This window comes from Alexandromys fortis, unplaced genomic scaffold (genome assembly GCF_014885135.2).
Source record: "Alexandromys fortis isolate MF-2015 unplaced genomic scaffold, M_Fortis_MF-2015_v1.1 scaffold_191, whole genome shotgun sequence".
Taxonomy (NCBI): domain Eukaryota; kingdom Metazoa; phylum Chordata; class Mammalia; order Rodentia; family Cricetidae; genus Alexandromys; species Alexandromys fortis.
In genome coordinates, this window is record NW_026068064.1 from 758,313 (window position 1) to 771,525 (window position 13,213).

At 35.5% G+C, this 13,213-nt stretch overlaps 1 protein-coding gene across 4 annotated transcripts in view; it reads left to right on the plus strand.

Moving 5' to 3' along the window:
* Cdh18 (cadherin 18) overlaps positions 1 to 13,213 on the plus strand; it is a 319,968-nt gene that overhangs the window by 105,592 nt on the left and 201,163 nt on the right. For all 4 annotated transcript variants that reach the window (XM_050120488.1, XM_050120490.1, XM_050120491.1 and 1 more), the window contains exon 2: positions 5,817 to 6,296. In XM_050120488.1, the coding sequence (XP_049976445.1) occupies positions 6,069 to 6,296 (228 nt within the window). In that variant the 5' untranslated portion in view covers positions 5,817 to 6,068. The remainder of the gene's footprint in view (positions 1 to 5,816; positions 6,297 to 13,213) is intronic.

Consider the following 13,213-nt stretch of genomic DNA (forward strand, 5'->3'; position numbering starts at 1 on the left):
GCCCCCCCCCCCCGCCCACATTAGTCTCTTACTTGTTTCTTGGCTCCTTTCACCATAAAGTCCAAGGTAAACACACAATCTCAATTTTCTGTCTTAAGATCCATAGTGAGCTCGGACATTTGCCATTTGTATGTCTGAATCCAGGTTACCTCAAACAGCACAATTTCTCTACTTCTGTATATTGACTTGCAAATTTCTCTATTTTTTCAGTTCAATAAAACTTCCAGGTATATGGGTACATGGTATATAAATATTTTCATTTATCAGCTAATGAAAATAGAGACTGTTATCATGCACAGACATTGGGAATAGAGACGATGATCATGAAAGGGCATGCGTATCTGTAGTGGGAAATGAAGTGTATAGTAGGTCAAACAATAAATCTAAACAGAACTTTTGGTGAAAACACCACACTGATTTGATAAGAGCTGCAACAGTTTGCATCCCAACAACAGTGCATGGGCCCTTTTTCCACATCATTACCGGAATTTGCTGTCATTTGTTTTCTTAATTTCAAAATTTTTTTCATTGGGGGAGGCACTTTCAATTTTTATTTCCTAATAGCTAAGGATGCTGAACACTTCTTAAAGTACTTTTATTCATTTGTATTTCTTCTTTTGAGAAATATCTCTTCAACACCACATTCCATTTTAATTCCCATTTGTGAGGATGTACATTGATATTATATACTGAAGAAACAGAACCAGAAGGACCATGAATTCATGACCACCCTGGTTTCTATCATGGTGCTTTAGGATTTTTTTTTTAAATAGAAGAGTCCCCCCAGACTTTTTTTTTTAATCTAAGATTCATAAATTTAAATTAAAAAGTGGTTCAAGTCAAAGGTCTTATTTACAAGAAATGATATTTGGAGTGTAAGAAATAAATATGAATCACAGAAAAAATACAAATATAAATTGCATATTACTCTTTAAAATGAACACTATAGGCCCAGGTCTCCTGATAGTACTGGTTTATTAACTCCTTTTCTGAAAAGTGATTTTCTTTCCATGTGCCTGCGATGAAAATCTGCAAGCAATGTCAGACAACTCAGGCAGAACACAGAACACAAGGGAGAGAAATGTCCTTTATGCTGTTCGTATACTCTCTTCTTCAGATATTACATTTTTGGGGGGCATTATTGCAATCACACTCATACTAGAAATTCTATTTTTTTTTTAGCACATACCTAGATTTTCTTTGGGAAGTTACAAATGCAAGTTTGAAGGACTATTTTATTACTATCTGAAGTGAGGAGACTCCTTAAGAACTGTGTTTAGAGAGAAGCAGGAAATAATGTGGGTAAGACAGAGAAAACACTCGTGTCTTTGCCACTGGAGGTGGCTTCAACACTTACAGTCACTGTTGGACTATGACATAACGGCCGAGTTAGGAAAATACGTTAAAAAACTCAATAGTTATGTTTATTTCTCTCATTTCTTCAATATATTTATTACTTTTCATAACTGTCACAAAAGCTTACAACTTTTAACAGTCAGGTTGGTGAAAATGCACTTACATATGTTTACAATGATACACAGGATCAACATTGTAAAGAAGATCACTTATTCATTGTATGTGTAAAGCATTTCAAAAGTAACTTTTGTCACATTGCACTCTTGAATTATGCTGCTAAGTTATTTATAAAGAGCAATGATATTAATTTCATTTGAAAAATCACACCAAATGGTGAGAAAGCATTAAGGTAATATCACCTTCTATGTATTTCTCACTTTGGAGTCTAAGAAGTGTTACTAAAATATCTTTCCTTGAAATTCATTAGTTGACAAAATCCATGAGGAATTAAAAATATATCACCAAAATAATTTGGTATTAAGTAAAGTGGAATGAACATTGAAGGCAATTACCTCAGTCAAAAGTTTAAGTAAATGTGATAATTGAGACTTGAAGTGCTTGGGTAATGCAAATAGGAATATGGGGAATTATTTTTAAAAAAATTAAATTATTTTTAAATTTGGTGAGTTTTGACTCTCTTTCCAGTGCCTGTACAACTTGGACCAAGAATAATACTCTTTTTATTTTATAAACTACAGGAAATTTTGAATCATTTTAAATAAAATCAGTGAAACATATATCTATCTCTGCTCTCACAAAATAGTGTAAAATGTGAATAGCACATTTGTCAGATGATTGAAATATGGCCCCAGTTTTACTTCTATACAAATCTTATACCAGAAATAAGATGTCATAAACATCAAATCTAATTTATTAGAGAAGTTCCTTATAGACAAAGAAGGACTATAGATGGTCTGAAACATTGTCATCATGAACCACACAAGGTCATTTTTCCAACTATTCATAAAAATAAGGGTGTGAATGATGATTTAGTTTTTAAAAAAATACTTAAGCATAACGCTATGCCTACCTCAATATAATTTATTTATCTATACCTTATAGTATATTTATCTTTAAATGTGGAGTAGACTTTAATACAGAAGTACATAAAACATTTCATGTTCCTTATCAAGTAAGCAAGTCACACTGTCTTTAAATATAACAAAATCTAAGTTGAGATCCTGGATGATTTATTTATATGAACCAATAAAAACTTTTTACTGTTGCAACTGTTATCACTGTTTTTCCTGAAAGCTTTTCTTGATACAGCAGCAAAAAATAAAATGTGTAGTAAAATCAAATCGTTATTGAAGTCATCCCCCAGCTTGGATATTTGACTTTTGCCTGGATATAAAGTCCACACTTTAGAGAAACATGAAAAGTACCCGAGAAAATGTCTGAAGCCACGGATGAGCCCAGCTGGCGTTCTCATTTATACTTTACTCTGTGAACCTGTTTCTCAGGCCTGGTATGATTTGCAGCTGCGTATAATGTCCCAGTGAGCTTCCTCTGTTCCACAGCATTTTATTTCCTTAATGACTAAGCACTTTATGTGCCATTTGACTTTTGTGATGGAACTGATAGAAAAAATGTAGTGTGTGTGTGTGTGTCTGTGTGTATACACACACACACACACTACACACACACACATATATAGAAAACCAATGTTTTCTCAATTAACATACCAACCCAGTCCCCATATGACCCCACACACACACTACACACACACACACTACACACACGCACATATATATAGAAAACCAATGTTTTCTCAATTAACATACCAACCCAGTTCCCATGCTCTCCTCTTATCCCTTTCTCTTCACCTTAACCCCTAGACTCCACCCTCCCATCCATTCCTCAGAAAGGATAAGGCTTCCCATGGGAGTCAAGAAAGTATAGCACATTGATTTGAGGCAGAACCAAGGACCTCCCCACTATATCTAGGCTGAACAAATTGTCCTTTCTAAGAGATTGGGTTCCAAAATGCCAGTAGAAGCAGTAGGGTTAAATCCGACTATCACTGCCAGTGGCCCCACCGTCTGCCCTAGCCATACAACTGTCGCTCACATTCAGAGGGCCCAGTTTGGTCCTATGATGGTCTCTTTACCATCAGGCCAGAATTGGTGAGCTCCCATTAGCTCAGGTAAGCTGTTTTAGTGGGCATCTGCATCATGGTCTTGATCTCTTTGCTCATATTCTCACTCCTCCCTCTTTTAGTGTAGACTTTGTAAGCTCAGCCTATTGCTCTGCTGTGGATCTCTGCCTCTGATTCCTTTAGTTGCTGTTTTAAGGTTTAGGGTGACATTTAAGATAGTCATCAATTTGAATACAGGGAAAGACCAGTTCAGGCACCCTCTCCACTATTGCTTAGGGTCTTAACGGAGGTCATCCTTGTGGATTCCTGGGAATTTCCCTAGTGCCAGGTTTCTTACTAGCCCCATATGACTCACTCAATCAAGATACATTTTTCCTTGCTCTCCATCCCTGTCCTTCTGCTTTCTCATCTGTGCCTTTCCCTCATGTTCGCCTCCCCCTCCCCTTGTCACCTCCTGCTTCCATTCAGCCCTCCCTTCACCCAACCCCATGCTACCAATTTTCTCACGAGATTTTGTCTTTTTCCCCTTCCCAGGGGTATATATGTTTCTGATATGATTCTTCTTGTTATTTAGCTTCTCTGAGGTTATGGACTATAGGCTCGTTATCCTTTGCTTTACAGCTAGTATCCACTCATGAGTGAATACATACCATGCTCATCTTTCTGGACCTAGGCTACCTCCTTACTAAAGATGTTTTTCTAGTTCCATCTATTTGCATGCAAATTTCAAGATGTCATTTTTTTTTTTTTCAAGACAGGATTTCTCTCTGGCTTTGGAGCCTGTCCTGGAACTAGCTCTGTAGATTAGGCTGGTCTCGAACTCACAGAGATCCACCTGCCTCTGCCTCCCAAGTGCTGGGATTAAAGGCATACACCACCATCACCCGGCGATGTCATTGTTTTTTATCACTGAGTAGTACTCCATTGTATAAATGTACCGCAGTTTCTTTATCCATTATTTGGTTGAGGGCCATTTGGGATGTTTTGACATTCTGGCAATTACAAATAATGCTTCTATGAACATAGTTGAACAAATGTCCTTGCAGTATGATTGAGCATCCTTTGGGTATATGCTCAATAGTGCATTTCCTGGGTCTTGAGGCACGTTGATTTCCAATTTTCTGAGAAACTGTCATACTGATATCCAAAGTGGATGTAAGAGTTTACATTTCCACCAGCTTTGGAGCTGTTTCCAGGGCTCTCCATTTGTCACTGGACAGCAATTTGGTATGCTCTTTCCTAAGAAGGCCCTCTTTCCATTACCATATTTACCAAGTTGCTTTTAGTCTTTGTATAAGGTTGATGCCTCATGGACTCTAATTCCACATTCCAGTATGGTATGTTCATTGCTATCATCCTTGTTCAGCTCAGTTTTGGTGGTCATGTAGGTGTGAATTTATGGCAATGGCTTCCTTTGTTACTAGGAGACACTATCTATTTCCCAGCAAACTCCCTGTTTTTCTGGGTCTTACAGTCTTTCCATCCTGTCTTCCACAATGATACCTAAACGTTAGGGGAGTGTCTTGTAAATGTATCCATTAGGACTGTCCTCCATAATTCTGGAGTTTGAATGGCTATGGTTTTCTGTAGTGTTCTCGGTCTGTTGTAAGAACTTTTGCTGATGGGAGTGAAGATCACACTTCTCTGTATATATAACCAATGTTTATAGATTGTTTGTAGTAAATTAGTGGTTGTAGATTTCCCTGCAGCACTAATTTGTAATATACACATTAATTTTTCTTATATCTACCAAAAGTATAAGTATAGTATTACATATATAAGTACATGTGTAATTAAGGATGACAATTAAAGGTAGGAAATTACATATAAAATATATTCAAGCACGAGTGTTTATGTGTATTTTTGAAAACATTTGCACATTATCATTTTACAGCTTCATTGGTTACTTTTCTCAGTGCTGGAACCAAATACCATAGAAGATGTAACTTAAGGGAGGAAAGATTTGTTTTGACTTAGGGTTTGCATAGGTGTAGTCTTTCATGGCAATGAAGGCTAGGCAAGGGAGTGTGAGGTCTGTGATTTCATTGTATCCACAGTCAGGGAGCAACAAGAGATACATGTGAGTTCAGCTTTATATTTTTATCCTCTTCCTTCTTTCATTTTATCCAGAATCCTGCTCCCTTGAGCGAGAAGATCCACATTCAGTATTGTTCTAGCCTCAGTCAAATCTCTCAAAAATACCTTCACAGCAAAGCACAGAAGTGATTTTCTAGGCAAATTCACAACCATCATCTACGTGCCTTAGTGAAAAATCACTAAGAACCTGTCTTAAAATTGTCTTCATAACCTGTATTAAAATTCAGATGTTTAGTAACATGTACAAATTCTCTCTTCCCATTAGGTAGAAAATGATGAGCTGGGTTCACCTACAGAGACAACTTGGGATCTAATGGCTGCCCCTGAGATTCCAGCCATGAATAAGGATGTAAATATGGTCTGACCTCTGCTGATGGGCAGTTAAATCATGGACAGACTAAATGACCTACTTTGGACTGTCCTTCCAAAAGATGCTTCGCCTTTCCTCTTGAATGCACACTGAGCCTTTGTAGTCCACAAAGACAAGAAGGAGTGTGAACGGGAAGTGATCTTTACAATGAAAGTGACGAGCACATCTTGCATCTGCCCAGTCCTCGTGTGTCTCTGTTTCGTTCAGAGGTGTTATGGAACTGCTCACCACAGCTCCATCAAGGTAACCAGAAACCAAACCAAACACATTGAAGGGGAGACGGAAGTCCACCATCGTCCCAAGAGGGGATGGGTATGGAACCAGTTCTTTGTTTTAGAAGAACATATGGGACCAGATCCACAGTATGTTGGAAAAGTAAGTTTGTTTTGATTCCTTTGGAATTGCTTGTTATTTCTTCTTCTTTTGAGAAACTGTGGTGAAATGAAGGTGGAGCTGGCAAACGAAGGGAAAATATCATGCGGTGTGTATTATAGAAAGCTGTTCCTTAAACTGCAAAAATCAAAATTATTGTGGAAAACAGGAACATCTCAGGTTACATCTGTTTTAAAAAGTTTTTCAAACATACTGAATTATGCATCTGTATTAATGCTGTCTTTCCCCTGTACTGGAAGTTTTTATTGGGCATGCAATCAAATACCTTTGTCCTTGATATCATAAAATTGTATCAAAATTCACAATTGTTCTGATTGGTCTATTGATATTGATTGCTACCTTTTTTGATTTTTCTTCTGGCTCATGGACATGATCTTAAATAATTCTTTACCTCTTAACATTTAATAATTATTTCACTTGTTAAGTTGTATTCTTAAATTAGCTTGCTAAATTACATGAACATAATGCCTAATATCTATGAATAATTTATATGTTGCTATGTATTCTATGTAGCTTAAAAGTGATTGAGATGTTGATTAAAAAATCACAAAAGAATGTAGTTAGCAAATTATTAATTTGTCAGATCAACTTCCTTTTTCTTAAAAACAGAATGCCATGTCAACATTTTGAGGAAAACATGTATTCATTATATGAGCTAGATTAGCCATACACCACCTCATTTTTAGAACAAAAATAAATGCAGTGGGAAAGCTTAATTCTGATTAATTGCTGATTTGTGGGAGCAGCTGCAATTTTGTCTGTTTAACACCCTTCAGACCAACAGCTAGTATGGAATTCAGAGCACTGACTGCAGGCTCAGCACCTTCCTTTTCCCCGAGTGGCTATTTACTCTTGTTTTATCACTACTGATTAAAAAAGAAATAGTTCTTGATCCAAACCATGGTACTTACCTCATATGCAGATTGTGCAGGATCAGAAGCAATCAATAATGTGGCCCATCAGAGACTGGGGTGCAGCTGCGCTATCTGTAGTATGTAGAAGTTGAGGGGGGTCTGTATACAGAACACCGAGAAAGATCTGAAACAATTCCGTGATATTCACATTCACATATCAAAATGAAACAAATGATTCATCTGCGTGCATCGTGTGTTATTACCATTCAATGTGTTCTAAGGAATGATAAGTGCATGAACATTAAAACATAGCTTGGTGCATTGCAAATAATTTATTTATTATAAACTTCTATATCATTTTAACAATCTTTTAGTTTTTGAAATAGATATTAAAACAAGAGAAATAGAAAAAATCATTCTTTGATGATACAACAATATAAAGGTACGTAATTAACATGCATTTTACTATACATTCTATGAACATCTGATGTTGATTTAAATCAATGCTAAATCAATAAAATTTTCTAGAAGAGGTGAACAAAGAATAGGTCATTTTTTTTTACTTCCTCTCATTTTAATTCCTCTCAATGCATAATTAGGCTGAACAAAGATGATGCCTTAATGAAAGGATTGGTTCTAAGTTACTTTCTCGAATATTGTGCCCGCTGATTTAAAGGTGAAATCTTCTAACTGATAAGGAGAGTTGAAGAATCATGCATGGTGCTACCTACCAATTTTTAGTGTATTAATGAAAAAATACCCCGAATAAAGGATGACCCCAAAAGATGCATCCATTTAGATACTCAACCACATTTATTTAGTTGCATAGTAGCTATGGCTATTTGGATGCAATTGTGGCAGAATTGAGTAGCTATAGAACAAAAAAGAAACAAATTTGAAAATGTTCAGTATTGCCATTTACGGAAAATCTTTCTGAGTCAGGTTTTAGGTGCCTTCAAGACACAGAAGAGAGTTCTTAGATATTAATCCTTACATGAGGGATATATCCCAGGACTTTGTAGCAATGTTAGTAGGTAGGATAACTAATACAATAGATGAAAACAACAATATCTTTAGTGAATGGCTGTATTTTTCAATAAGAGAGACTTTGAAAGGTCATTGCCTTTTTCAGTGCTGTCCCTAAAATTTTCATATTAACTTGTTAAGTACTAAGTAACTGGAGTTGTCTGTTTTACTATTATTGAATGCAATTATGGAATAAGTATTATATGTAGATGTAATTCAATATTTGTATGCACAAATATCTTTCTGAAGTAGGATTCTGATTCATGAATATACCAAATTTTGTATAACTGTCGATCTTCTCGCTTGGGGGGTAGAGTACGTTAACCTCAAATAGTAATAAATAGAAGTGGCTGTCTGAATAGGTATGCCACAGATAAAGTTACAGGGTGTGAATTTTTTAAAATGCATTAACATTTTAGATGGGAACTTCTGTGTTATTTTTAATTTCACATACTGTATTTAGATGATAGTATCATTTTTAGGGTCTATATTTCTTAACTTAGTATTTTTCCTTTTTTTGGTGTTCCCTCCCATTTTTTTTTGAAATAGAGTATTTTTAGCATAATGTATTCTGTTTATGTTTTACCTTTACTCTACTACATTCAGTTCCTCCTTTCTTTTCCCATCCTGATCCATCCAGTTTCTGTCTCTCATTAGAAAACAATCAGTAGGATCAAAAACCCATTGCCATTGTTCTTGAGGTCTCAGTAGATGGCAATGGGTTTTTGAGCCTACTGTACCTATTGGTTTCATGGGAGCCTAGGCAGTTTCGTGGATGCTAACCTTACTAGACCTGGATGGAGGTGGGTGGTCCTTGGACTTCCCACAGGGCAGGGAACCCTGATTGCTCTTTGTGCTGACAAGGGAGGGGGACTTGACTGGGGGAGGGGGAGGGAAAGGGGAGGCAGCGGTTGGGAAGAGACAGAAATCTTTAATAAAAAAAATTTAAAAAAAAATAAATCTTAAAAAAACAAAAAAGAAAACAATCAGAATTCTAAGGAATAATAGAAAAATAAAGTATAATGAGATAAAATAAAAGCTAATTCATTAAGCTCATTTATATATGTTATCATCTATATAATACATATATTGAGGCCTTATATTCTAAAATACTTTGAAATTTCATATATATATATGAATTATATATATATATTCCTGTATCCACCTCCTCTTTTGCCTTACACACCTATCCTATATCACCCTCAAAAAAATCCTCCTACCAACTTATTTTTTCCTCCTCCTCCTCATATAATTCTTCTTTCATCATGATCCTCTGGATCCAACTACTGCTCCCCCATCTCATATTAGCAGCGCTAATAGTTGGTTTAATTGTAGATGATATATACATTGATCTGGGGCCATCCACATGATCATAGGGAAGCTAGCTACTTCTTTAAAAATAAGACTGATCCTTCCTTCATGAGCAGTAATAACCTGCCAGTATAGCCTTTTTTGATTTAACTCAGGGATCGAGACTGGCAAATATTCTAGACGGAATTTAGCTGTCTTTATCTTGGATAGGTCTTATTCAGTAGACCACAGAAGCTGCAAGTTCATGACTGTGGTAGCCCTGCCATGTCCAGGGATAGCATTTCATAGTGTTCCTTGTCCTTCTGTTGCTCTTGTGTTCCTAATTGTTCCTGACTCTTTCAGGTGTGGTGAAGATATACAGTTTAATGCTGTGCTTCAGTCTTTCATTCTCAGAATGTAAAACAGTTAAACATCTCTCCATTGACCCCTGCCCACTGCAACCAAAGAAGCTTATCTGACTGAAGTACAGAGAATCCCAGGTCAATGGCATGAGTACAATATTTAAAAGAAAACTTGAGACTATCACTATTTAGCAAAATAATATTAGCAAATACTATCCTAAAGACTATGACCTCCTGTCATGGAGTTTAACCATTATTGGAGTACCAGGATTGAAATTTCTTCTTGTGTAACAGGCTTCAAATATAGTGTGGAAGCTCTTATCTTTCCCATAACAATCCTGTCATTATTGCACAAATGACCATATCTTGCCAAACTGGTAAGTTTTGTAGCACGGATAGTCTAGTTTGGAATCCAACCATTGTTCTTTTCTCTCTCTCTCTTTTTCTCTTTTCTCTTCTTAGCACTTACATCAGCTTGAGAGATAGTTCTTAAAGATGGATTTTTTTTCTCATCAATTGAAGTTAAAGTCTCTAAGCCATATATCCAAAGACACGGTATCTTGAGCATTAAGGTCTTACAATAATGTTATTGTTGGTAATCAAGGTCAAATAGCCCGTGTTGTTTGGAGACTTATGAGGTTCCTTTTCCCCGCTTTGGTTTTTCAAGACAACTAGCTTATGCCTTCCAAATGCAGGGAATAAAAGTTTGTGCTACCACATCTGCTGAAAGTTCCTTTCAACATAATTTACATGATTTATTTCTAGTTTCATGATAAGAACTAGAGTTAAACTGTTCCTTTTATTTTCTGGATTAAATACAAAAGGATACATTTTTAAAATTTCATCTGCTTTTCTTTGCCCTTTCTCTTATCCATGATCACTTAAAATGTAATTTGTACTACTTTTGATTTATTTTTTACTGAATTATTGTAAATCATGCATTTGATTGTCAAGTTGGATTTTTCAAATTTATTTATTTTTCTTGGCAGTTCCTTTGTCATATTTCTTACTTATCTTCTCTCTTTTTCTAGATTTGATAGCTGTACAACTTTAAAGTTTTGGTTTTCTGAGAAATGCAAAAATGACTCATCTTTTTATCTCAACAAACACATTTTTGATACATGTAATCAAACATTTTTAATATGTTCTGTTTTTTTAAAGTTTAATATAAAAAAGCAACCCTACTGAAAAAATAAATAAATATTCATCAGAGAAGAAAATGTAGGTTGTTGATGTGATGTTAATTTACCAGCAATATTAATAAATACATCACAAACAATTTTAACTCAAATGATAGCAAAATTTACTAAATCGTTTTTGTTTGATATGGAAGTCAGGTTTTCTTCCTTAGGGTTTTATTGCTGTGAGAGACACCATGACCAAGGAAACTGTTTTAAGGGAGAAAACCTTAATTGGGGCTAGCTTTCATTTCAGAGGATTTGTCCATTATCATCGTGGCAGGTGGCATACAAGCTTACATGGTGCTGCAAAGAAGCTGGAAGTTGTAAATATTGATCCCTTGGCAGTGGCAGGAATCTGTCCCACTGGGCATAGACCTCAAAGCCCACCCCCACAGTAACATCCTTCCTCTGACTAGCCCACACCTCTTAATAGTGTCCCTCCCAATGGGGGCCATTTTCTTTCAAACCAGCACATAGGTGCTATGAATTTTAGCCAAATATTGAAATATTCTCAGATGATATGCCATTTTTTAATGGTAAAAGTATCATTTTCTGTATTTATTAGCATTATCTGTTATTTTAATGATCACATCTGACACCAGTGTTTTCTTTGAACAATATATATGTTAAAGTACATCTTCTAAGGATAAATAGTGGAATTTTTTTTACTGGAATTCAATACTTTCACAGTAATTTGGAGAATGCAATTTTGGTACATCATCTTAATGTTTGGTATTCAGAAAGAGAATGGTGGTACTTACATTTAAATCAAACACTTGGATTGTAATGATAGGAAGTTAGGTGTTCTGTATATTGAATTTAATAACCTTGGGCTTCATTTGATGTTGTGTCAAAAGTTGGGAACACAAAGGTCCTTGTACCCACAGATCACCAGGGAACCCTGAAATGTTAGTCATGAAGGATTGTCTGCTGAGAGACATCCCAGAAGCATGAGGATGGATGTTTTTAATAATATAGTAACCTTTGTTATCTGTACAGCCAGTCTTCACCAATTTCCCTGCAATGTTTATCCAAGACTCTCTCCTTAGACATTTATTTTTGGCTTTGTTTTTCTCAGTAAATAGAGCCCATCCTTAGGGAAGAAGTCACATGTACTTTATAGACTGCTGACCCCTGTGCTATCTTGGTCAAAGACCACATGAGATCCTAGGCCCGTATGCTATATACATGAGCATATGTACTTTCAGTTTGATGTAATTATGACTTCTCCTGCATCAAGGATTGCATTACACAAAGAAGTTTTTTTTATGTTTTTTCTTTTCTGCAAAATTCTACTTATTTAAATATGTTTACAATAACTTGCCTGATGTCAGATTCTCTAGAAGTGTGAAGTAGCACCAACTAATTTGGGCTGAAACAAGTGTTCCTTTTTTGTCTCTTGTGGTTTGCTTCCCCTAGGTCCTGATCCTTGCAGGGACCTCCACATCAAACAAACGCACAGGTTTTTTTTTTTTTTTTTTTTTTTTTTTTTTTTTTTTTTTTTTTTTTTTTTTTTTTTTTTTTTTTTATAGAAATCATTTCTCTCCAGAAGGTCTATCTACTACCTATATTGACCAAAATCTGGTATTACAAATATAAACTCATGCATACCTTATTTTATTCTTTTTGATGAAGTGAATATTTGAATAAATATATTGGACCTCTTGTAATAAAGACAGTTAATTAACAACTTAATTTTTCAAGTGCAGTATTTTATAAACTGTGTGGTATAATGTGGTCTGGGAATTACAGCTTCACGTTGTTGTAATACATGTTCAGTTTTCTGTTATAAATGAGAAAAGACTAGGGATCAACCGTAAATTGGCATTCTTGATTTCTCTACCACTTAAGAGGTTGGTCTTTGTGACCTCATTGAACAAAATTGACTATGCACAAAAATAAAGATATATTAACAAAGGCAATTGCTAGGACTATTTTTTAAAAGTTACTATTAAAAGTGATGAATAAATCTTTGAGTTCAAAGACTCATGAATTTCTAGAAAATAAAACTGACAAATTGCATTTGTGGGAAAGGGAGTAGTTGGCTCCAGTAGAATTTGAGGAATTGAATACCAAATGCTGTCATTCAAGTGCTCTGCAAGCCAATCCTGGCACTAGCCATTGCCACAGAATGACAAGCAACAGCTTGACAATTCTGAATTAATTACTGGCAAGGTAACTCAATT